Here is a 27,101-nt window from a genome sequence, read left to right on the forward strand (position 1 = left end):
CACTTTTTATCGAGTGAGTGAACTCAAATCCATCGGTGCACTCGTCCATGGACCAACGCGCAGAACACAGCTTTCAACGCATACGTCAGAACAGAGAATGTTTTAGCTGTGTTGGTGGTAATATGATCTTTGAACCTCAATGTGTGGTGCACCGAATAGTGATATTTGGCCTAGTATTCGGTGTTTACATGTGAAATTTTGCTGATATTCAGCCATTTTCTTACAAATGAGTGGCCGACAAAACGAGTAAAATTTTGTTAACTCAAAGCCTGATATTGGGCACATTGTATTACACGATGAACATTGATATGAGAAGCGAACGGACTTCAGTTGAAATACGTAATGCTCTCTGTAGAATAATTGTCATATCAAATTGAAATGCATATGGTATTGGTTCAGCCCCACAACGTAAATCATACAAAAAATTCGCGGAGGACGCTAGCACGCTTATGCAATCACAAGAGTTAATGCGTCAAACGCAACGTGGCCATCAAAGCAACACGGAAAGTAACAGTTCCTAGTTGGATTGACATGCGTATAATTTCCTGCTTCACAGTAAATTTCTCGGCATAACACAGTAGCTTATGCTACGTGAGTCAGATTTATATTCTGCGGTACTAAACGATTAGCTAACTTCGTTTTTCCACCAGTATTCGTATGTTCTCTGTAAGGCGTTACTCATTTACCGACCATGTGTTTGAAACATTTCTATCGATTTTTATTACACTCAAGTTGTTATCTGAAGGCAGGCATCCAGTCGGAAAATAGATACAACTGTTTCAAACACATTGTCGGTACATGAGCGAGTCGGCGATCATTTATTTTGCCAATGGTGGCGGGGGAGGGGGGATATCCCTCACCATCCCTCTCTAACGAGGGAGTTTGGTAAAGAGAGATGATCAAAACCGATTTGTACCTTCCTAACAAGTTGTCCTTGCTCGCTTGCTTCTCTCTATATACAATGTTCACACTGCCGTACTCTAACGGAACTATCACCTCTATACTTTCATCTCCTCATCTATCGTATAAAAATTACCACTTTAGTCTGTTATTTGCAATTAGCATCTTTAACTATCATTTAATCAAATTGCATGAATTGCAGTTCCCCTCTAAGGAATGTCCACTCATGTAGAGACACTATACACTTGTCATACAGAAATCAATAAGTTTCCAATACGTTCAGCCAATTCATTCCATTTGACCCTAATACGCTACCTGTTCGTTAACATCCGGGGTTTGAATCCGAACCGTTCTCTATTATAAAAGAGTAACCGAAAATTATATATGAGCAAGATAGTATATTGAAATAGCATGATAAGGAAATTAACTCTAACAAATGTTAAACACTATGAAAAACTTATCTAAATTTCGATACCCTGAGACTGAAATATTCGAGCGAAACTGTGGATACAAAATTGGGTCGTAAGAGCATGAGCATAGTTGACCGCCCGCGGTTGCTATTATATTAATGCCATATCACCCGTAATTACACAGAGAACCAACAGACGACACTTGGGACTAGCTATCACCCTCAGTGCATAAAAACTGGTGATCTCAAACGTTATAATAGGCAATACCAGTGCCAGCCACGTCCGAAAGCAGGTCAATTAAGGAATGGGCCGCATCTACGAGGTTAGGTTAGCAGCAGGGTTCGTTTTGCCAAACGAAACGCTGCATTAACTGACAAAACTCCAAGGCTGCAAAATGCGTGTCGATGCATTTTGTCATGGCTGGTTCTCGGCAATGCGATGATTAATCGTTATGATTAAGCCACCATTCGAAAGGTGTGGCTATCTACATGACAATCATATTGATGCTCATCAGCTGATAACGTATTCAACCATAAGGAAATCATCCGAAATCCGAAAGCATATTGGAGCAATGCAATAATCATTCGAAGCATTGCGGATATTTTCGTTCAGTGTCAACTTTGTCTCAGACGTCATTTTGATCAGAAGTAAGGTTCACGTGCTACAATATATTAGAAAAGGTCAAAAATACCAGTTTAAAAAAAATTCCATGATAAAAAATTACAGATTTTTAGCAAAAATGTAAATGTTTGCCCATAACAAAAAGTTATGCAAAGTTTCATTCAAATCGGAGAAAGTCCAGTCAAACATATTTTTTTTCCTATTTGACCTGCGGATTACTATGGACCAGAGTAAACCTCATCATCAAACAATTTGCGCGACCCCATTAAACCTTTATCAATATTTACTTTTGTTAACGCAGACTTATATGTTGAGGCTATAAACCAAACTGGATGGTGACAAATAAGGTTGCAAATATTTTATTCCAAAATGAATCACCCTAATGACCATGTATTGAATATTGATAATCTTTCAGCACATACGACCCATTTTACGTAAACCTGGACGCTCAAATGAACAATGTAACGACGAATATCAAATTCACGTTGGAAAACTACGGTCCGAGTAACGTAAGAGAAGCATTGGTGTCGTTTTTCATTCCAATGATGTTCAAACAATCTCAGCTAATTGATCTAAGGGCAGATAATTTAGAAGTAAGTGATAAATGAGCATGTTCAGTCTATATTACCAGTAATGACACACAAATATCATCCACTTCTTCCACAATAAGATACTTTACAAAGGAAAACCTCTAGGTTGGACCGAGTCTGCACTAACATCACTGTCCATGATCAACCAAACCAAATCGCCCATCAAATCCTACAGTTCCAACGAACAATTCCTAATCCAGAAGAAAGGCATCACACTCAGCTGCTTCAGCGAATACGTCATCTGCAAGAATGTGTCATTTCTTCCGGACGAGCTTCCCACAATGAATGAACTGGTTCGGATTGAACTCCAGCTGACGGCATTCCCCCAAGCGATGATTCAACTGATGCCAGAAGAGGTCGAGACGCTTGCATTTCATATCGCGTTCGACTTGGGCAATCCTCATAATCAAGTGACTCTTAGCACCAGTGGAAGTCTCGTATTCTTTCGATCCGTTCAAATCATTCCGCTATGGGTTTACGTGGCATCTGCTGTTCTGGGAATAGCGATACTGACGGCGATTACGTATGCTCTCTATAAGGTTGGCATGGGCTCTAGTGACGGTTTTATCAGTTCTTTCATAAAATGCATACATTTTTTATTGCAGAGCAACTTTTTCAAACGTATGACCGAAGCTGACATGGAGGAGAAGTTGACCAAGGGGGTAAGTGTAGACAATAATTATGATAGCGACAATAATTAGGATAGGTTCTGGGTTGGATGGGTTCTAAAAAAAAGATGCGAAATTTGTATTGTCATTAAAAGTTATTTACGAAGACCTGCTTTTAGCAATATATAACAAGATAAATTACGATTACACAACAAATGAGGTCGACTCAAAGTTGAGATTAGTACAATCACTCATATTCTTGAAAACGTAGTTAACTCATAGGCAGAGTAAAACTTTCCGAGCTTTTACAGGAATATGTTTTCTAATATGAGAAACATCTCGATGTACGTATGGAATTAATATACTTCTAGAATAAGTAAATTTTTCGTCAATTTTTGTGATATTCGAAAAAAATTATGATGCTCGGAAAATTTTGCACAGTAAATTACGTTTACTAGAGCTTGAGTAATTTAAACTTAAGTTTTGAGTCGATCTTACGTGCCATGTAGTGTGAAAATTTGTTAGTTACTTAATACTGGTCATTCTGCACGCCAGCAGCGGGGAAACGAGCACATCTTAGTGAGAGATTCAATTTTCCACCACCTAAATATGGAGGAATCGACAATCAAAAGAGCAATTTATAAGCTGATTAATACGATTCTAAACGCTTCATGCTCAAAAAGTGTTGATGAATCAGGATTAGGGTTGCTGAAACGGTCCAAATAGGAAGGAATATCCAAATAAAAGATCATGGAGAAACGGAGAGTACTGTACAACGAAGCCAAGTACGATGAATTGGCGCTGATATATCTTATTTTAAAACTGTATTTGTAGAATCCTTACAACAGTGTTAGTGTTTACTTTCATTGTTGTAACGATTTTACAAATACAGTTTTAAAACAAGATATATCAAGCAACAACTTTTGGCTGTGTCATCCAGACTAAAGTTTTAAAAAAACACTAGTTAACTCTACTTAGGTCTAAACCCAACTGAGACTGATTTATTGAATTCTTTTATAACCAAACCTGCCGAAGTCCTATCAATCAGCTGAGTAAGATAAATTTAAAGACGGAATGTGGTCGCCGTGTTGTTGTTGCAAAGGCGATAAAACTGTGTGTCGTTAGTTGGTGGTGAAACTGCTGAGGTGTCTTCGATCGTTGGCAGTTGGAGAGAGAGAGAGAAGGATTAGTAATTTCCATTTAATTTCACTACCTTATTTACTTATCCTTGACAGATACGCGTATTTCGTCTACAATCTGCAGAAGTCTGCACATTGTAGACGAAATACGCATATATGTATGTCAAGGATAAGCAAAAAATGTAGTGGAATTAAATGGAAATTACTAATCCTTCTCTCTCTCTCTTTATACAATTTTGTTCCAAGACCCGGATAGACAAATGGCATGTATACATTCAAGTTCGTATTAGTGTAACACACTCAATTTTCGCTGAGATGGCTGGACCAATTTGAGTGGAACAGATTCCAGAAGATGTGCTTTAGATCTCCATATATTACTATTGATTTTTTTTTTTCCGATCGGGATGATAGTTCCGAAGATATGAACAAAAATGTGAATTCCAGATTCCACTGGGGAATTCGCAAAAGATTGATATTTCAAAAACTAATCATGCGACACTTCAAATCACATTAGAATTTTACTATAAGATCAATGGTGGACTTATTCAGACCCAATGATCACAATGGCCTCTTTCAGATGTACCGGGTACCCCCGGGAAGTGGACAGATTCTGACATGCACCGAAATGCATCGTGCGATTCCTCAAATCACATGGAACTCAACATAATGATTAGTACAAGTATTTATATTTATTTACTTATCTTAAAGCTTACCTGATCCTTTGAAAAAGTTCGTTATGGGGTTTTCTCTCGGATTCCCTTTGATTTTTATCGATTTTTTCCACATTTTTACGACTCTTATTCAGGTACAAAAAGGCGAAAATGGCTGCTTCGTTCAGCACTAAAAATGCATAAAATGGGGGTGCGTGTTCTCGAATAAAAAGATGGAATAGGATGGAAACACACTGTCCATTTCATTCACTTTTTCAGTGACAGTGACTATAGACAGTCAAGTTATAGACCGGCCAACGTGAGTTGACGTATCCAAACAAACCGTCAAATCGTATGGAAAATGTTCGTTTTGGATACAACATGGCAGCTCATTGACAGGTTAATGACCGTCTATAAAAGTGACAGCTCGTTCGTGTGATGGATTTGAAAACGCGAGAATTTCTAATGCGTGTTGCAAAATGTATCGCACGTGTAATTTGATTAAAGCTGTAAAACAGTGTGAGCAAATAAATTTTAAATTTTTCCCTAGATTACAAAAGTCTGTAGATGTCTATGAAAAATCTAAAAGGTCTGTAAATGTAACGAAAAAAATGTCTGTGAAAAAAATAAAAGTCTGTAAATTTACAGACATGTCTGTAAATCTAGCATCTCTGCTTGGGACTAGCAATCATCCTCAATGTGTAAAAACTGGTGATCTCAATCTAGACAATACCAGCGCCGGCCGCGCCCAAACACAGGTCAACAAAGGAAGGGGCCATGGTCATCTGGGAGGAGGTTCGCGTCTAGTGCTTTCCCCAGGAACCGTTCACGGCCACCAGCTACCACCCGTCCAGTCTTGGGCGTATCAAGCGAGGCATCCTTCAGCTTACTCACAATCTCCGGCACTGGCTTGAGACCAGCAGACGAGCACTTTTGCAAGCCGTAAACTCGCTGATTCTCGGCAACGTCGGCCACTAAATCACCACCAAAGTTTATTGAAAAAAATATCATGCTTGATATTGATTTTACAAGCTCCTTTGAAATTGCGAGACTATTCACAACGTGCAAAAATCAAGCTAAGAGTTGACTCGACACAAAAATGATTCCATTGCGCATCGTTTTCTTAGAAAGAGAAAGCATAGTTTGCTATCTCTTTTTAATCTTCACCGATGGCAGACGCGATGGGACTGCTGCAAGCCGTTATGGAAGTTTCGGTTGCATTCGGGTGTAAAGCAAAAATCACTAAACTCAATCTCACCACAGTTTGGTGAGATTTGTAGCTGGTGAGTTTTGTTAGCTTGATATTCTGAGCTACGATATCACAGCTTGCAAAATCAACCGCAGTTGTTTGCTTGTTGATTTTTGTCTACGAAAATCAAGCATGATCTTGGGCGTTGGTGGGATTTGATTTTTTGATATTTTCCTAACACTGCGACGGACACATTATTAGCACTTTCCCCGGTTAACTTACCAATGTTCAAACTCGCACATGGTGACGAGAATCTCGATAGAACTACACGCCGAAAGCGTGACATCCGTACACGGTGAACCGGCTTCCCGGAAGACAATGAAAATCACAAGCACACTTACACATCGCTGGCTACAAAAAAACACACCCGTGCAAAGAAACGGATCCAATAAACGTCACTCTCGCGAAAACAAAGCCGTCGTCTTCGAACGGCATAAAAAGGAACTCGGTGAGCATTTTTAAGATACGGAATTTCCACTGAAAATCAACCGGGAATGCACGAATTTCACCACACCCAACTGTGAAACACGCTCAGAAGTACTTTTGATACACATTCGGTATCAATTTCCTAAAAGATCAAATACAACAAAATGTCAAATGCATAAAAGGTACGAAGAAATTTAAAGGGTGAAATAGTAAACGATTAGAAAGGACAAATGATCGAAAAGAATTTGATGATGAATTGGACAGAATGTCAAGAAACAAAAGATCGAAGGAAAATAGTTTAAAGAGTGGTTCCACGTGGAAGCGATGGAAAAGTAATATTAAAACGATGAAATGCTCCATAAACCGTGCAAAAATGCTCTTGTACTGCGTAACTACTAAGATTTACTGTCCTGCGCATGTTTTTTTTTTATAGTCAGAAGAGCGGAGCGACGGGCAAGCATACATAATAACCTTTCAAAAGAAGCTTCTTTATGAGTATTTTTCAGAGGCTTCTTTTGATGCGTACTACTTTTCGTTCGTTTCGTTCAAATATTTAAAGAAAAGTTCTTGTTCTTCGATTTTTGTCAACTTCCATAATTTTAAATATATAATAAATTGCTTTTTTCGTGAGATTTTATTTTATTTTTTTTTTAATCAGACAGGGACATCTTGAGATATTTAGCTGTTAAATATTGTATTAGAATCATTACTTGAATTTACAAAAAAAAGGTTTTGTATATTTTTTCAGCAGAACACTACTTTTCTCTACAACTTTGTCTCAGACGTCATTTCGATCAAAACTGTCGTTTCTGAGCCACAATTTTTAAACAAAATTTGTGGTTGCCATTTAACAATTTGATAAGATCCAAAATGGCTGAATAATAACAAAAATATTGACTTTTATTGCCCATAACAAACAATTACGCAAAGTTTAATGCAAATTGGAGAAGGTCGAGTTTTTCCGATTCGTCATTTGGCGTGTGGAACTGCTGGATAAATTCTAAGATTATTTAAGGAACATTCAAGAATCTATAATGTTCAAACAATTGTTTTCTATTACTACTTTAAGATCGTCTATTTCAAGTTTTCAATTTAGTTGCTTTTTTGTGGTTTTACCGGCGAAAAAATATAATTCTATTACTACTTTTTAATTTTCAATTGCTACTTTCCACTACACCGTTTAAAAAAAGTAGCACAGAACAGAAGGGGAAGTGCAAACAAATCGATGAATAAAAAAGTAGAAGGGTCTGTGCCTAGGGGCACGAACGGAAGCTTGACGTAGGACCGCTAGTGGACGGAATAAATGTGAAGAGCATTTAGTTCTTTTAATTGATCAATTATCTATTATCTCAACTCTTTCCGTTTTTGAATTGTAGGCGTACCAAATTTGTAGTAAACTTTTTCAAAGCGAAAGTTGATTAAGAGAATCAATAAAAATCACTGCTTCCAAGTTTGGTTACAAGATTACAACTCTGGAGAGCATTTTGTGTGGTCGTTGGGGGCTTGTGGTTCTGAATATGGACAAACAAGCACAGATAAATTCTATTCCTACTCTTTACTGATGTAGGCTTGATGGCCCTGAAAAGGGCCGTTTTATTGAAGAGGACTTGGCGTGTTTAGTGTAGGTGACAGCATCACAGACCTCATTTTCCAGGAACACCTTCAGCACACCTCGTAGATCAGACCGGAGATACTTTTGAAACCACCACCACGGCGAGCCAGACGACCGATTGCAGTTATCTCGAAGAACTTTGCGATGACGCTTGGCGCCTCCTTTACCAGACCTTTCCTCCTTTGCCACGACCAGTCAATTGTTGCTTGTTAGGTGTGAAGGAGTGGACTAGCCACCACCTTCCTACTGCTGCTATTGCTGTTCACCACGCCAACATTGATCGATTCTCTTCATCGACACTCTCTTTCGTAAATAACTCGGCTTCACAAATGTTTCCTGCCGTCTTCGTCGAATAAGATGCTAGATTGTTGTTTCTTCCATTGAAAATATCCGGCCGTGGCGATTCAAAATTGATCAAGGTTGATCAAAATAATTGGTACTCTGCTTGCAGTTTGATTACATGAGCATTTTGTGTGATCGTTGGTTCTGAATATGGACAAACAGGCAGATGAATTCTATTGCTACCTTTCACTGTAATAAGCTTGGTGGCCCTGAAAAGAGCCGTTTTATTTCCAAAGTTACCTCCGAAACCAAACAGAGTGCGTCTCTGTCACTTCAAAACGTAGATGACATCCATGGCCGCTTACGCTTGGCGGATCTCATTTTTCAGGAACACCTTCAGCACACCTCGTAGATTAGACCGGAGATACGTCAGACACCGCCACGACGAGCCAGACGACGGATGGTGGTTATCTTGAAGAATTTGCGTTTGGTTCTGAATATGGCGATGAGTGTGCAAAATATTACGCAATTCTATCCTCCCTATTCGCACGCGCCCGAGGATCGGAGGCGAATGCCACTTCGACTTGTTTCGTCTACTTACTACTCTCTGACGACTGTGCTGGGGAAGCAGCATATGCATGTAGGTAATTGGTGGATTTGTTAGTTAATTCGCTTTTGGACAATGCTGGACATTTACCATTTTTTCAATAGTTTCTTGTTGAAAATCAAAATTCGGAAGCACTGTTATCAATGCGTAGCCATATTTCTGATCGATTGGTGATAAAATTATTGAAATTGGACCAGGGGCAGCTGAGTTATTAACGTTCAAAATCTTTCTTAATTTGTTACATGTTCCATTTTCGGTTTTCACAAAGTGTACCCCCATATAGAAATCAAAGACGTAGTCCTACGTCAAAAAGTGGTTCGTTTTTCTGCTCAACAAGCAATGTGTTGTGGTAGCGCTCCACATGGGCTTTCTATGTGCACTCACACTATCATAGCATGCTGCCTATCTTAACTGCAGGCAGAAGATGCCTTCTACCGCTAGGTGCGCTAGTGTTCGCAAATGACAAGTGGAGTCACTTTCTGATCCGAAGTTCCACTCGTGTAAAAATAGTGTAAATTTCTGCCACTATAATGCACATAAAAGGAGCGCCATATAGGGGAAATGGATGCAATGTCGGCCTGAATGCCTCTAATATGGGTTCATACATAAATTCAACAATCGACTAAATTTTCAATGGCGACCAACAATGTCCATTAGTACCGTCCCAATGACGCGTTCATCTAGATAAAATTAATAAACAGCAGATTTTTAGCGATGGGCCCAATCTTAGATCCATAGGCCAACATAAGAGCCATTTCCCCTACACACTAAGATTTTTTTACAGTATACCGTAATTTTTTACTGACCAGGACGGTAAATTTTGTTGAATGATCGGTGAAGTTTGCAACATAGCGTTCGGTATATTTTTTACCGAATTGACTGTACTTAATTTTCCTGAATTAATCATTAATAACATGATTTTTTATTTATTAATTAATTATTTACTTCTAACAACAAACCTGAAGATTCATTTTACTCATAAATCATTTATTATTTACAAACATATATTTTCATCGTGCGTCCGTATATAAAGTAGTAAGAACGTGGTTAGCGACCCAGTTGTGGACGAGGTTTGTGTTGGACATTATGCCATTCAATATCCATGGCGCCTGAAAGCAATTGGCCCAGGAATAAAAAAACGAATTATATAATTAATACTTTCGATGTAAATTGGATGAATTATAGGGAAAAAGTAACGTACTTACTAGTCACAACGGATAGCCGAAGAACACTCAACTTCAAAATTACAGCAAAGGTTGAGCTTTACAGTATGAAGTTTACAAATCTGTTCTGTATTTGTTTACAAAAATCTGGTACATTACTGCTGTTTGTTTTTGTAAAAGATTATGTTTACAGCACATTCGTCACAATGTTTACAGTATTGCGGAATTGCAACCATTTCCATTTTTGATCAGTCATTTTGATTTACAGTTTTCGGTAAATTTCTATAAATTACGGAAATTCAGATTGCGGAAAATTGGCAACACAATACTTATTACAAAGCTTTCGGTGAAAATTATATTTTACAGAACTAATCCAGCAAAAAAAGTACCGAACAAGATTTAAGAAATTTGGGTGTGTATATTGCTACTTTTCAATAGCTGCTAGCGCATGAGCATGTGGTTTATTAACAATTATGATCGTGCTAAATGCAAGGTGTGAATTATTTAGATGTCGTTTATATTTTTGCCTTTACTTACTTACCAACTGACCGACCATGAATCATCATTTTCACTTTTCTTTTCAATGTCTCTATTCCAGGATGCTCCTCCCAACGTTTTCGCCGATGGAAGCATAATGATGATATAAGGAGCGCAGCAAATGCAGTTTCCTGAGAGATGTGTCATCAGAAAAAAATAGTCCAACACCCTGAAATGTTCTGCTCAATTGTATTTTATAATTTATTAATGTACTAAACTCTATTTACAAGAATCTCATTAGAAAGCATTCATTAGCATTCATTCATTCCATTAATGCTAAGCACCATTTCTAGTCATAAAACGCGCAGAAGCCATCACAAATACATGAAACTCTGTAAGGGCAACTCAAAACAAAAGTCGCTTGAGTAACATGGAAACTTCCTCTTCACATTGGTACAAACATACCAAAAGCCCCTCCAGAACTCGTGATGTGCTTTCTCAGTAGGCATCCCTTCCCTCGGCTATTCGGTGGGCTAAACAGTGCGTTTCTCAACAGTGGCGAATAGTCACATATTCTCAGGGAACTGTCGCGTTCCTTCCGCTAGTCAGCTATCCTCAAGAGTAGCCAACGTGTTGTTGCTGCTGTTGGTGGTCATGGCCACCCATCGGATGGAGCCCCTCATGTCACACCATCAGATTGATGAAGCCATGGTGGTTGAAAATCGAAGCCTTCGCCAGAGCACACTCCTCCCCCATCGATGTCCCTCCCGGGCTGTCGTTGCTGCTACTGTTGTTGTTTAAATCTGATCTCAGCCCATTGAATAGTTCTTGACCACGGGGCACTGCCAAAGACACAATCTGATTAGTTCCAAGCTCCTCCAGAATAGACGAATAAATCTCACCGTGCTTCTTCTGGCGGGCTCTCGAGTTCTGGAACCACACCTGGGTCACGCGCTTGCTCAGCCCCGTCGCCAGTGCTATCCGCTCCAAATCCTGCCCATCCGGATTACTATCGATCTGGAAGTTGGCCTGCAAGATCTGGATCTGCTCCTCGGTGAATGTCGTCCGTATCCGTTTGGTTTTGTTCTTGCCATTGCCTTCGGCGTCACAGCCATCCTCACTGGACGTCGTTCCGTCGTCAATCAGCTCCATGTAGTGAGTCTTGCACAGCACCCGGTCGTCAATGATGGCAAACTGTTCCCCCGTGGAGAGCTGTCGGCCGCACGAGTCGCACGCGAAGCACGCCAAATGGAACACGAAATCCCGCGCCCTCCGCACCCAATCCGACGGCGATATCGAACGGGAACATTTGGCGCAACTGGCTTTGAATTTCCTGTCGAACGAAGAGGTTGGATAGTGATTTATTGAGTAATAAATGGCGCATTGAGATGGATATGAGTACAGCAAATGGTTTACACTCACTTGATGTAATCAGTTTTGCAGTAGACTTCGCCATCCTTGAAGTAACAGGAGGCTTGCCGTTCCAAGGAACAGTAGCAGATGCTACATCGAAGGCAGGATCCGTGCCACGCACAGCCGCTCACTTCGAAGATATACCGATCGGTGATTTGCTCAGCGCAGCCCCCACAGGATTTGAACTCAGTCTAGGGAAGGAATAGAGAAAGGGTTGAAAGCATTGAGAGATGACGGTTAGGAAGAACTGTAATACATTTGCATACATTTTAGGCATTTATAGCGAATTTGTTTATTATTCAGTTCCAACCTGGATCGGGTATCAAGATAGGCTCTGCTTGTTTTCTGACAAACGTCAGTTTGATCGTTTGTTTTTAAAACCTATCTCAAGTTGAGGTTCGCACTGACAAAAAGTTCGGTTTCACACTGGGTTGGAATTGGTTCCAACCAGGGAGGCCAGATTATGTTTTTCATTATCGGTAGCTTCTCAAAACTTTTATCGGTAGTTATCGGTAGTCCGTCTTAAGAAGGCTTTCCCAAAACTTGAAACCTTTGACACAGTTTCAGAATAATACACTGTCCTTCAGTTGTTCTGCTTCAAATCTAAGAGGAAGAGGAGACAACTGGCTTTTATCTCTATCTCTATCTCTATCTTACACACTTCAAATCTGCCAATCACGAGCTGGTTCGCGTTTGACAGAAAAATGGTTCGGTTTCGCCCCCGTATTGTCTCCTCTTCTCTTACACACTTAAAAATTTTCGCCGAGATTCCAACAGCCAAATAGTTCTGCAATTTATTTAACTGAGATTCAGTAAAACAATTAACCACTTTGTCAAGCAGTTTTGGCGTGACTTTCTACCAGCGATTTCACAAAACTGGACCAACTTATTTCTATTTTTTTATGAAACGATCAAATTTTGGCTACTTTTCTCGTGGTTCTAAAAGAAAAAAAATCTCAGAATAATGTTTTATTTCAATGTTCGAGTGGTAGTAAACGTCATTTTAACTGCTCGAATGAAGTGGTTATTTGCCGAGACTCAGCTAACAAATATCATTTTGCTGAGATATCAGCTAACAAACAGATATTTTGCAGAAATATCAGCAAAAGCAAATGCCGAGGTAATTAGCTGTTGGAGATTTTACTGAGCTAGATTAAAGGGCCACCCACATTAGATCCGTTTGCGTTGCGTTGACGTAAATTAGACAGTTAGACAATAGATTTAGCTGTCACTTTGCCGCAACGCGTCCGATCCGGATCTAATGTGCGTGGGCCTTAAGTTTGTAACTTTAAACGTGTCGAAATCAATATTTATAATTCTAACTACACCGAAAACAAAACATTTTTCAAGAATACTAAAAGTCTGGGATTCTCGGTAGGAAAAGTGAAAAATCGGTAGTTCTTAACCTTTCGTCTGTGAATCGGTAGGCATCCCGAAAATCGGTAGGACTACCGATAAATCGGTAGGTCTGGCCACCCTGGTTCCAACCCCGATAATAAACAAATCTAGATAGAGCTGGAATTAGGGCGATACAGCTTTTGTAAACAATGATTTCTCTCGATGATTTCTTGAAAGCAATGGCTCTCATTGGCAAATCGACATCACTATCGAGTAGGGGAAGACTTCCTATACTCGATGAATATGTTGATTTATGTAGGCGTGCCTTGAATTCCTAGAAATCATCCAGAGAAGTCTTGTTTCCAAAGGCTTTTACGCCCTAATTCCAGCTCTATCTAGGAATTCGCTATTAGAAAGAACTGTGTAACAACTGTGTGCAAACTTATTAGCAAATGAGCAGTTCTAGGACTCTTGTCTTGCTAAATTTCCATCTTCAGTGAACGGGTGGAATCTCGTAAATTATAAGAGATATCAATTAACTTACCACGAAAAAAAAAATGTGTATTTCAATAAGCCCTCTTCGTGATACGTTACGGAATATAAGATCTACCACCGATTCCTAGCCCTGACTGCTTCAAACTAGGGGAGCAGAATGTTTTATTAATTAAAGGAACACATCTTAATTATTGTTACTTTTTGTGCCTTGTTAATAGTTGATAAGTTGCCTGGTTGCCGAGGATGGACGCACGCTATGTCTGAAGGCACTTTTTTGCAACTTTAATGTACCTCAGTTTTTTCATCACATGAAGTTAGTATTGACCCTAACAATCAAATCTGTGAAGGATTTAAAATATTTCATCTTGGGTTTTTTGAGAAAAAGTGATTTGAAGTATCTTCTCTTCATCTTCGCATTTCAAGCTTATTGCATATCGCATATTAGCTTATTGCATTCTCTCAACTTAGTGTACCATTCTTGCATTGATATGACTGTGTGGCAAGTACAATCATACTTCTATGCCCAGGGAAGTCGAGACATTTTCCAACCCGAAAAATTCCTAGACCGGACCGGGAATCGAACCCAGCCACCTCCAGCATGGTCTTGCTTTGTAGCTGCGTCTTTACCGACTGAGCTAAGGGAGGCCCCATGATTTGAAGTATACTTAGCCGTTTATAAAGGCGTATATGGACTATTGACGATACAAAACTGTTACGGATAGAAACAAATTCAGCTGAAAATGATTCAAAAGCAGATTAAAGTAGTCAAAATATTACTTTTCCCTGGAACAGTAAGATTCCCTCTTCGGTACCGTAATATATAGTAACTTTGTGATGTTTAAATTAATACATTAAGTAAACAATTGTTTAGTCTCCAAATTTACTATTATTACACTAGCTTATAGCATATTTGAACTTTGTCGCTGATGGTCATTTTCCATGTAAAATCGTGAACTGAATTCAAAAATGTAGCCAGAAAAATGTCAGTAGGATAGTTTTCTAGATACAGCTAAAACATTAAATGTCAACTTATAAAAGTTTGTTTACTAAACTACAAACAACTCCGGCTGTAATGAAGCTATATCCATTATTTTAATACCAAATTAAATGTGAGAAAATTTGATTTTGAGCAACTGGATACTATTTTTCAGTGCAAACAATTTGTATTTATATTTACCTTTGCTGAAATCCAATTTATCTTGGAAATATGCAAAACATAAAAAAAAACTATTAATTAACAACAATACCACAAATCTCACTGACAAATGATGTTCAGCTGTTCAGAATAAAATTTTATCATCTTTAATTTGACGTTCAAATAATATATCAGCCGGAGATAGGGGAAATGTCGGCTTCGGCAATACCTTAACCTATTATCATCAGGAGGCCCTAGACCACTCAAATTTGGCCAATAGATGCTCTGAAACACAATGTATCCACATGCTAATATAGAGCTCTCAAGGACGTTGTTTACCCCCCTGACGATAAAAGGTTAAGGTATTGCCGAAGCCAACATTTCCCCTATGTGTTTTAGTGAAACACTTTTTTTTAAGAGAAATTTAAGTTTTCAGCTGTATCTAGGAAACTATCCTACTAAATCGCACGATTTTACATAAGAAACATAGGTCAAACATTGTAGTTCATTTTTTCTGTTTGATCCATTTTTATCAATGCTTACATAAATATCTAAAGAGAATGATAAAAAAAACTTGGTGCTGCCAAGCAAAGGAGATTACTTCATATGAGCACTATTATACGGTACCACCGTTTTCAACAAGTTTTTGGTTGTATCTGACATTATTTTCCACTGCTTTATAGCTACTCCATGTTTGGCAAAAAACCAATATGAACAGTTTCGCTTGTTTTTACCGTGAACCAGGCTAAGACTTTCCATGTACTCTTGCAAAAATCTGTTATGTGATATTTTACAATATGGAATTTCGGGGCTACCGGAAGGTTTCCTTCAGATATAGCGTGTGACGATCAAGGAAAAAAATTAGTTATTTAGTCTTCATCTATGTTATTTCTAATCTTCTATTCGTTTTTTCCTAGTTTGAAGTGGTTGAGACTAGGAATCTGATGCATGGTCATTATCGGTGTCATTGCTTGATTTTTTCTTTTATTTTATTTTTTTTTTTTTTGCTAAGGAATACAATTTTGACTGACAAAAGGGCGTGTCTTTGGAGGGTGTTCCAACATTCCGAAGGGGATAAATAGCGGGACCTTTCAATTAGAATCGATTCCTTGCGATGACGGCTAGAATGACAACTGTATCAAAACCAAATACTTCATTATTTTGCAATAGCAATGGAGTAATACGACATGCACTAAACTAATAACACGGGATATACGACACTCAAAATAATTCACACGTTATTGTTACGTGAAAAATCACATAGAGTCACTTTTTTTCCGCTTCTGTCAAATTTACATGGTACAAGTAGAGTCTACGTGATACCACGTATGCATCAACGGAAATTCCCTTTGAAATCAGTAGATTTTTTTATAAAACGTACGTTATTTGCACATACACAAATTCTATGTGCATTTCACGTTAACCCTATGTGATTCCCACATATGAAAAAAATAAATGAGTGACTATGGTGGCATTGCAATGCGCATATTTACATACCAGTGAAAATCTAGACAATTTTGTTATCTATTTATTTGTGTGGAATAATTTGGTGTTGTAAGTATGATAACTAAAAAAAATATGTTAGAATGATTTTTAAGTTTGTTTTCTTGTTTCAGTATACCGACAATAAGTACCATGAGTATGCATGCGAGTTAAACTCCCTTACATCATATGGTTGTAATCCCGTTTCCGATACTTATCCCGCTCGAATTTATTTTCCACATGTGTGTAAATCGACCGCAATGAAGATATATTGGAATCAAGGAATACTTGTAATGAGAAATCAATGATACATTTTATTTAAAACGGAATTAAAATCATTGGTGACGATTATAAATTCCATCGACAGAATCACGTAGCTTCTACCACGTAGCTTCTAGTAACCATCTCGCTCACTGAAATGAGTGCTTCCATGTATGAATCACGTAACTCTTACGTGAAAAGTACGATGGAAAAAAATTATGTATGTTTTCACGTAGCATTGATGTGAAAATTATTTTGAGTGTACAATAGATCAAATTACTGGTTGCACCTGTGTTCAATATAATAGCAGCGCATGCCGATTTACATACAACATGGTCATCTTAGACATGATGTAACTTTGTTAACTTATGATCAAATGGGCTTAAACGTTCGTCACAGAACCACAAATATGTTCAATTTTACGATTACAAAATACCAAATTTTTGGAAGCATCTGCCGGAAAGTGAGACACTAGGTAAAATTGCTCAAAATACTGAAAATAACCCCCCCCCCCACAAACTAGCGAAGTGGCTAGTCACAGAGTTCCAGAGTATGCCGAATCAGTTCCAGAGTAAAGCAGTTAGTAACACCCAGGAGTTCGCCCAGCAACTACAATCTTCAGGAGACATCAACGAGGACGAGATTATGGTATCTTTCGACGTCACAGCTCTTTTTCCCAGCGTACCGGTCAAGGAAGCGATCAACCATTTGGAGGACTGGCTATTAACACAACGAGAGGAGGCAGCATGGAGAAACAAGGTTCGGACGTACCTTAAGCTGACCCGCCTGTGTATGGAAGAGAACTACTCCTCTTTCCGAGGTAACTTCTACAAGCAGACGAAAGGAGCCCCAACTTTCCTGATAAATGGAAAAAAGCTTAAGTTGTTCCAAATTTGAAACCGGATAAAAATCCAGGTGAAATGTCTAGCTATTGTTCAATAAGTTTGCTTTTATCAATCGGTAAACGTTTTGAAAAGATAATATTGAATAGAATGATGCTTCACATCAATACGAACCTAGGGGCAAGTCAGCTATACTCTGAGCTAATATATTTACATTGAGTAACTGGGAGTTACTCGTATTTACTCAAAAAACAACTAGCCTCATTCTTAATTTTTCCATACTGTCATACTTACATCCAGCCATTATGAACAGATTTTTTGAATTGCAAGTAAGTTATTTGTCTTTATAATAGCCTTGTTGATGAGTTGATGGTCCATCGAACTACAACCCTGTAATCATCACACAGTTATCGTCCAACACACCACCTCGGTTGATCAAGACTCTCAAACTGATAAGATGATCTTGAGCAGTACCATTGGACTACCTCTCTCCCACTACGTACTTGTGAAGCCATTATACTGTAGTAACTGGAGCAGCTATATTAAAATGAAATGTAATTTATTTTAAATTTGGAACAAATAAAGTTTAAAAAAATGCCATCATCAGTGTCATCATCGTCATCGATTGCCACCGATTACACAGGAGTGATGAGGATGACCAAACCAGATAAGTGATAAGAGCATTGAGAATATCACCCGCTCCCATTAGCCGAAGAAAATCATCGCATCGATGAAGGACTGAACTACCTAAAACGGTCGTGCGGGTCCAATGCACTGTATTGCACGGGCAGGAGACCCACGACGGCATTTTAATTCGTTACGTTGTTCCTAGTTTAAATCAAATACAAATTAGTGATAAGCTTAATAAACCTTTTATTGCATGTTTTGGTGTGATCAATAAAGAGCTATGTATTATTTAACCGTAACGAGTGCTTAGTTAGTGATGCGAAACAAACACCTCCTATTGAATTGTCTGATTGAAGTTCCAATGGACGTTGTGGTTGGTCCATGCATATAGCACCCTTTGTTTTCCGTGATGCTGGAAGGTAAAGGCCCACCCCGTTCAAGCCTCTTGGTAAAATAATTTAATTCATGTATAGATACTGATGTAAGGTGAAAACGTTTGTCTACGTTCCAACATCGATCAAACGAACTTCATCAACTATAATATGGATTAAAAGAAATGATTATTACATTCGGTAGTAACGATAAGGATAGTGTTATAACTTATATCGTCAATAAGTTGTAGCCTCATTCTTCCTAGATCATCAAGAACTATTCTTCCGTTTATGTTTGCTTTAGAAGAACCACAAACATGTAAATACCATAAATACGGAGAGAAGCCTGTTCAACTGAGTTGCTGCGATACAAATTTTCGTTTTGACAACGATATTCATTATTGAGCATCGCGAGTAACTCAGAGTTACTCAAGATTTGCTAAAAAACTACTCATGATTGAAAGCTGTCTTGCCCCCAGATGCGAACTCAATTTTTGCAGATGAGCAGTTTGGAATTCGCCATCAGAGTGGGCTGCGCGTGCGAACGAACATGACGTTCGTTTTTTTTCACGGTGTTTTTTTGTTTGCATATTTGGTTATTAATCTAGCTAACATTTTCGAAGGTGGACAAGAACGCGATTATCCGTTTCAAAAGGAATCAAACCATCTATGCAGCCCTGCGAGAACTGCATCCCATCCCCACGGGATACTGGCTGAACTGACTGTGATTTGCCGGTGACATACGGTATCGAAAACGAAGAGGAACCTTTATTGGAACAAAGATATTCTATTGTTCGTGGTATTCGCGTCAAGAAATTGCAAGTTGCTGGACCTGATACTTGGCTACCGTCACCCGGATCCAGCAATCGACTACAGCCGATTATCTTTTATCCCAAGCCGGAGGATCACTACAAACTGGATCTACATAGGACGGGATTAGTTTATGTTGATCCCCATCAAGCGAACCGTCTTTGATTGGAACTACAATGCAACAATAGCACGGATGCTTCCTGTGGATTCATTTGGACTAACTTGGTGAGATCGTATCTGATTTTATCTATTTAAACTAAATTTACATGATTCTCATAAATTTGACAAATTCTTAACGGAGTTTTCTCAACGCATCCCATTTTTGTGTTTTTGAAATCATCGTTGAACGCCAAATGGATTGTCTGCATATTTTTGAGCATGTTATGGAACATTACTGTAAATCATATATGTTAAAACATTAAAATGTTAAAACATTATATTATTTACTTGGCTGGGGGGAAGGGGGGCAGCCTGAGGGAATCAAATGATTTGTTGACTGGACGAGGGTTCGTGGATTTGCCAGTCCTTTGTCACGTGATTACAGATGGCCATCTGTTCGTTATGTTTAAAGGTCTTCAATGAAGCTGATTCACCCTGCTGTAACAAACCATCAGATAAAACTTTACAACCGGTAAAGTATCTGCAGACATTGGTAATCTTTGCACTGATGGTGGGCTCCATTCACATCACATGAGCAGTTTGGAATTCGCCATGGGCATTCAACTACTCATCAACTCTTAAGAGTTACCAATTTAATTCTTTAAAACAAATCTGAAAGCGGCTCAACTGGAGTTGCTCTTCTAGACATAGCAAAAGATTTCGACAGTGTTTGGCAAGAAGGTTTGATTGCTAAATTGAAAAAGTTTAATTTTCCACTCCATATTATGAAATTAGTTCAAAATTATCTAACTGACAGAACTTTGCAGGTAAATTAGCAATATTCCAAATCTGAACGACTACCTGTTAGAGCTGGAGTTCCTCAGGGTAGCATTATTGGGCCTATATTTTGTAACATTTTCACTTCGGACCTCCCTGATTTGCCTCAAGATTGTTCGCTGATGACACAGGCATTTCCACTAAAGGAAGAAGTCTTCGTGTTATTTGAAGCAGACTGCAGAAAAGTTTAGATATTTTCTCTTCTTCTTTATTCCCAACGCTTCCAAAACTCAACTTATAATATTTCCACATAATCCTAGAGCTTCGTTTTTTAAACCTAGCAGTAGTCACAAAGTCACAATGAACGGAGTTTCGATTTCCTGGGGAAAGCAGGTGACATATCTTGGATTATCATTTGCCCAAAAATTAACTTTTAAATATCACATTGAGGGCATTCAAGCCAAATGTAACAAATATATAAAATGTTTGTATACTCTTATAAACAGGAAATCCAAACTATGCCTGAAGAATAAACGTCTAATATTTAAACAAGTTTTTAGACCGACCATTCTGTATGCTGTGCCAATATGGTCTTATTGATGCACTACCAGGAAAAAAGCACTTCAAAGGATTCAGAACAAAGTTCTGAAGATGATTTTGAAGTTGCCTCCCTGGTACAGTATTACCGAGGTACATAGAATTTCGAATATTGAGACTTAAAAAAAACGTCAATCCTGAATTGCAACGATTAATTCACTTTATTCTTAGATAAGATATAGTACAGTTTTTGGATTTAAGGTGACAATTCAAGACCAACAATTGAAATGGCCTCAACTCCATTTTGTAAACAAACCTTGTAAGGCCATTTTCTTGCGAGTAATGTTACAAGTAGTACAAGTATTACAAGCAATCAAGAGCTAGTGAACAATCAAAAAAGCATCCTATTCCACTAGAAACCCCGCAATCTGATGCTATCATAATTTTCAGTAGTGTCAGGAATGTTCACGAACCCCCAACACTTGTCAGAAAACTTACTACTAGCTCAAGGTATCTTCCAAATAAGCTTCAAACTTGCATTTTTTATCAAATGTTAAATTCAGTCCTCTATATCCGTTATACGCGCGCGAGGCTCAAACCTTTGTAGACTACTTTTTTTTAATTAATCAACTATTAAATCAAATATTAAAAATCCATCATCACCCTCGTGGCGAACAGGAATAGTTTTTGCAGTGCTAAAATAATCATTAAAAAAGCCGTTATGACAGCTATCCATATAAAATAATCCGTTAGAGATAACTTCGTCAAGATACATAATTTGTCAATTCATGAAAAAATCAAGTTTTAACGTGTGAAATGCAGTGTCTTTTAAATTCTATAAGTGTTGCTGAACGTTTGATATGTCTAGGCATCGAATAGAAAACATATATTCCTTTAACATATAATGATTTTTGTGAAACATAAGTCCAAAAATGTGGTGTTCAAATTTCAACTGCGTTTCTAGTATTATATATATGAATGTCACTTCCTCTTTCAATTCGATCACACAAATATCGAGGCAGCAAACCGTTAACTACTTTAAAAATGAACACCATAGTCAAATATACAATTCTTTGCTTCACCGACAACCATTGTAAAGCGTCTAACATCAAAGTTGAGGAAGTGAATCTATTACATCTCAAAATCAAACGCATTATTTTATTCTGCAAGCGCTGTAATCTCGATATTTATGTTGCATTGGCCAGAAATAAAATGAAAGGGCAAAAGTCTAGATGAGGAGAGATGATTGATTTGTATAGCTGTATTTTACTGGCCATACTTCTTGGCCATTTTCTTGATGACATTGTCAATGTGAGAATTGAACTTAAGTATGTCATCAATAATCACGCCAAGATATTTAATCTTCCGAACGCGATCAATAGTCTCATCATGAATTACAACAGATACGTTCTCATTTACTCGATTCCGCGAAATTACCATATATTTAGTTTTACTTCTATTCAATTTCAACTGCTTATATTTCAGCCATCTACTTAGAGAACGCAAATCTTCATTTTAGTGTAAAACGGTATGATCTAAATCCTAAGCTGCAATGAATAACACAGTATCATCTGCAAAAGATTAATGTCGCAAAATCGTAAAACACGTCGCAAGTCATTAATATACATAATAAATAAAAGGAGCCCTAATACACTTCCCTGGGGCACTCCAAGGTTATTCCCCACAAGACTGGAAACAGAATCATTAAAAACAGTCCGTTGAGTTCTGTCAGATAAATAGCTTCCAAACCATTTATATGCAGTACTCGTATTTCGAAAGCGCTTGATTGTGCTTAACAGTAAGGGCCTAGAAATTGTTTCAAAAGCGCTTTTCAGATCTAAAAAGCAGCAACAATCGTATCTTTACACTCCAAGTTATTTTTCCACTTCGATAATACCAAATTTAACGCAGTTTTGCAAGAATAACCTTTCCGATATCCCGATTGTTGTGGTATCAACAAAGAGTTGCTATTCAAATACTCCAACAGCTGGCTTTTAACAACAAGTTCTTAAATTTTCTCTAATGTGTGCAATATTTTGATGGGACGAAACTCTTCGGCTTTAATCGTTCCAGCAACTTTTTGAATAGGGACCACTAAAGATTCCTTCCAAATTTGTGGCACATATCCAGTTTGCAATGATTCATTAATAAGGTCCAGCAAGATGTGGCCATTGACATGAAAGCAATCTTGGATAACTCTAGCATTAACATTATCTACTCCAGCCGATTTTCCTTATGAAAAACAAATAACTCAAGTTCATGGGGAAAAACTTCAAATCTACTACTATTATTAACTGGCTGATTTATTTGGTCAGGTTCATCGACCAATTAAATGGATTTAATAATCAATGAAACATTGTCTACAAAATAATCATTAAACTTAGCTGCAATTACTTGTTCTGACTGTTCTAATGGGCCATTAAAAGTTATGGGCCGCGGTTTGCAATTACTAGGTTTTAATAAAGATTTCAAAATTTTCCATAACTCTTTGCTGTTGTTTTGATGATGATTGTCATTATTAGATCTACAAAACTTTTTGAACCATTTGTCTCTTTTCCGTTTAAGACGCAAGATCGAAATTGTACCAGCTCTTCGAGTTCCTCAAAGAAGCAAACTTCTGCTCAACTAGTTGATACACGTTTTCAAAACGTTATTAAGAACAGCTGTAGATTCATCTAAGTTACCGGCCGCGAATGAAAAATCCCCGCTCCTCTCAAAAAGGTTCGAAACAGTTTGCTTCGAGTATTTCCTCCAACACTTCAATTTTACAAAATTATCGTTATCGTTAACATGGTCTAAGACATTAATCACTAAGGTCTCATGATTGATTATTTTAAAATCAGTATCCGTAACTGAACAAATGGAATCAAAATTGGATTAAAAATGATCAATTAAAGTTTTACTGTGCCTGGAAATACGCGTATATTCATTTAACGTTTGCTTTAAATTAAAAAAAAACTCAGCTAAATGCTTCAAATGATTCGAATAATGGTTATCACGCCAATTTATGCTATGAGGAGGGCTAACCATGTGTGACAGGAGGTATAGGTAGAAACTGTCCATCCATTTTTAATTAAATTACTGAAATTGAAAACACTATCGCTTATGCATCATTCTAGATTGAATTGTTGACTACAGTACCCGTTCGATTTCGGCACGGCTAAATTTTGGCAACAAAACCACAAAATCGTTCGTTTGTGGAACGGGGGTCGATTTTGGTACCTTGAAATTGAGTTTGAACGGATTTTGAAAATAATGTGTTTTTGCTGCGGTTAACATTTTACCAATACAGATAATGTCATAAAGATGACTCACTGTGGTCCAAAATAAACAAAATCATAAATTTTTATTGCAAAACAAAACCGTTCGATTTTGACACGGTTCGATTTTGGGAACACAAAATTTTCGGGTGTGTTACCATTATCGAACGGATCACGCTATGTATAAAGGCATTTTTTTTGCAACATTCATGTACCTCAGATTTTTCTTCACATGATGTTAGTGTTGATCCTAACAATCAAATCTGTGATGGCTTTGAAATATTTCATCTTAGGTTTTTTAAGAAAACGTGTTTTGAAGTTTACAAAGCTATTTACAAAGGCACACAGCGAAAAATTAATTTTAATATCACATCAAAGTGGTGCACTTCAATCGTGTTGGAAATATGGTGCAATATTGCTTGCCAAAAAGGACTATGTCGTGCTTAACTTTTTTCAATTATAATTTATGATGATGATGATAATGATGATGATGATGATGATGGTCCCACCTCTTACCCCTACAAAGGTTTGAGCTGGACGATTTATCTTTAAGATAATTAAATATGACAATTTAACCAGGTTTGCAAAACAAAATCGAACTGGTTTCAGTTACAGATATAAATTCCCTCTAGAGTTTACAGTTGCTTCACAGCGATATGAATGTGGAAAAGCTCAGGCGCCCACCTCTTAGCTCACCTTTTTGTCCACCTAAAATATTCATAAGTATTACAAGCAATCAAGAGTTAATGAACAATCAACAAAGCATCCTATTACACTAGTAACCCCGCAATCTGATGCTATCATAATTTTCAGCAATGTCAGGAATGCTCACGAACCCTCAACATTTGCCAGAAAACTTACTACTAATTCAAGGTATCTTCCAAATAAGCTTCAAAATGGCATTTTTTTATCAAATGTTAAATTCAGTCCTCTATATCCGTAATACGCGCGCGAGGCTCAAACCTTTGTAGACTACCTTTTTTTTAATTAATCTACTATTAAATCAAATATAAAAAAATCCATCATCACCATCGTGGCGAACAGAAATAGGTTTTGCAGTGCTACAATAATTATTAAAAAGTCGTTATGACAGCATACATACATAAACATAATTCCATGCTATCATGCTAGACTAAAATTGAAACCGTGGTGAACGGTTGACTGAAACTTTAATCGTTTTTTTTTTTGTTACTGTAATTCTTACAAGCAAGCCTTGGGCTGAAAGTCTCCTTAATCTTTGAGTAAAACAAATGTAACTTTGTTCAGTTACTAGAGAAAAATCCCTGCACTTTCTGAATCCATCGCTAGGTAAAAATAACATACTTTTTCAATCGATTCTTAAAACACGACAATAAATATATCACATCATTACCTTCATGGCTGCCAAAATTCCAAAATGTGCCTATTCCGCTTTAACTAGATTTCCCGATCACACTTTTCAATATTGATTAATATTGCAAAATTATCCACCAAGTCGTCGGTACGGTATTTCCTTTTCAATGAAACCACTCTATCACTAGCTTTCTTCTCTTCGGGCGCACAACATCGGCCATTCAAACAGCGACGGCGTCGGCTAACACTTTTCAACTAACAACACGAATCAACCTTCCTTCTTTTCAGTCGCTTCCAGTAGACTGACACAGAGAGCTCTCTAGCCTCACAGGTAATCAATTGTTCACCGTTTTAAGAAAACCAAAAACAAAATCGTGCTACCTATCCGCTCAGCATCCACTCGCGACAGACTTCAATGCCAGACTGAACCTGACTCTATTCTTCGTTACCCGTGCCTTCAACATCCCTAGCAAGCACCACCACACCACACCGGCTGGCTTCTGCTTCGTCTTCTTCTTTTTTCCCAGTGCCATGCTCTCAACTCTCCGAAAGCACACGTCGCCACCGCACCACCGAACCGGGGAGAAGTACATAACAACAGAAAGGCAACCGACTCTCCGCATCATAAAACCCAAAACCGGGCGGGAATCGCACCGAAATGATCACTGCCAAACATAACACGCCCCTTCGATTTATGCTCGCTCGCACTCACTACTTAATGTTGTTACCCTATTGTTCAGCTGCCGTCGTTGCTGTTACTGTCAGTGCGGTTCTCTCTCGCTCTCTTGGTTCGTGCACTTCCTCCCTTTTGGCGAGTTGACTTCATCGCTCGACCAACCACCCCACCCCGTCCGGGGTTTTCCCTCCGGCCGGGTCCTGCGCGCATAAGCCCCTTTTTGTGAGGTTCGCCTTCCAAGTTGTCACCGTTGCTACACTATTAAGTATGTGTGCTGTTCACCCTCCCTGACTTGCGATTTTATTGCCTTATTCTTCGTTTCGCGCTTTTTAAAGAGCTCACCCAACAGCACACGAAGGGACTTCTACTGTAGGTACCAGAGAGTGTCTCAATTTCACACCACCATCATCGTCGTCGTCGTCGTCGTCACCGGCGACACGGAAAAGGCAACAACAAAAGTTATGCTTTTTGAACTCTCTGCAGCTTGAGGACCGGTGGTGCTCGGGTTGTTTGTTTGTTTTATGCTTCATGTTCCTTCCTGGTGGTGCGCAACATACGGTAGATGATACAATGTTATATAGGGAGCGTTGTTTTTCATGCTTCCTCTAGCTGGGGAAGATAGATAAGCGAAACGAATTTCGCTCTACGTGAAGTTGAATCGGTGGTACACAGCAAAAGAAGTATGTTTAGAGTTATTCAATCATGTTTTGAAATATGTATGAGCCCGAGAGCGTTTTGTGGTGAATTTGAAATATGACTGTTAATCACAGTGCAAGTTAGTAACCCTTGTATTATATTTTGTTAAGCATAAACAGGCTACCCAAATGATGAACTGTCCCAATGAACATTTAGATCTTAACATCCATAAGCCCGGTAGGCAAATACAATGAAAAATAAATGAATTTTACTTGA

At 38.2% G+C, this 27,101-nt stretch overlaps 2 protein-coding genes across 3 annotated transcripts in view; one reads left to right on the forward strand and one right to left on the reverse strand.

Moving 5' to 3' along the window:
• LOC135703224 (integrin alpha-PS5-like) overlaps positions 1–11,171 on the forward strand; it is a 39,147-nt gene extending 27,976 nt beyond the window's left edge. The window contains exons 5-8 of the mRNA XM_065224384.1: positions 2,347–2,524; positions 2,602–3,060; positions 3,127–3,183; positions 10,856–11,171. Coding sequence (XP_065080456.1) covers positions 2,347–2,524; positions 2,602–3,060; positions 3,127–3,183; positions 10,856–10,903 — 742 coding nt within the window. The 3' untranslated portion in view covers positions 10,904–11,171. The remainder of the gene's footprint in view (positions 1–2,346; positions 2,525–2,601; positions 3,061–3,126; positions 3,184–10,855) is intronic.
• A 174-nt stretch (positions 11,172–11,345) lies between these two features.
• LOC135706487 (LIM/homeobox protein Awh-like) lies at positions 11,346–25,690 on the reverse strand. 2 transcript variants are annotated; one of them, XM_065228221.1, is made up of 4 exons: positions 25,554–25,690; positions 12,157–12,338; positions 11,637–12,067; positions 11,346–11,576 (listed from the first exon to the last, which is right to left on the reverse strand). In XM_065228221.1, the coding sequence occupies exons 1-4, from the start codon at positions 25,557–25,559 to the stop codon at positions 11,419–11,421; spliced, it is 777 nt and encodes a 258-aa protein (XP_065084293.1). In that variant the 5' UTR covers positions 25,560–25,690; the 3' UTR covers positions 11,346–11,418. The 2 variants fall into 2 exon arrangements, with proteins under 2 accessions (XP_065084293.1, XP_065084208.1); XM_065228136.1 differs by having other exon boundaries at positions 11,346–12,067.
• Positions 25,691–27,101: the final 1,411 nt, after the last annotated feature.

Source organism: Ochlerotatus camptorhynchus, unplaced genomic scaffold (assembly GCF_037179485.1).
Source record: "Ochlerotatus camptorhynchus isolate MF236.1 unplaced genomic scaffold, CSIRO-AGI_Acam_v1.1 ptg000002l, whole genome shotgun sequence".
NCBI lineage: Eukaryota > Metazoa > Arthropoda > Insecta > Diptera > Culicidae > Ochlerotatus > Ochlerotatus camptorhynchus.

Coding starts and splice junctions, on each gene's coding strand:
- LOC135706487 (XM_065228136.1), bottom strand. Junction 12,068..12,156: donor TGCAAAACTGATTACATCAA/GTGAGTGTAAAC, acceptor TTCGTTCGACAG/GAAATTCAAAGCCAGTTGCG.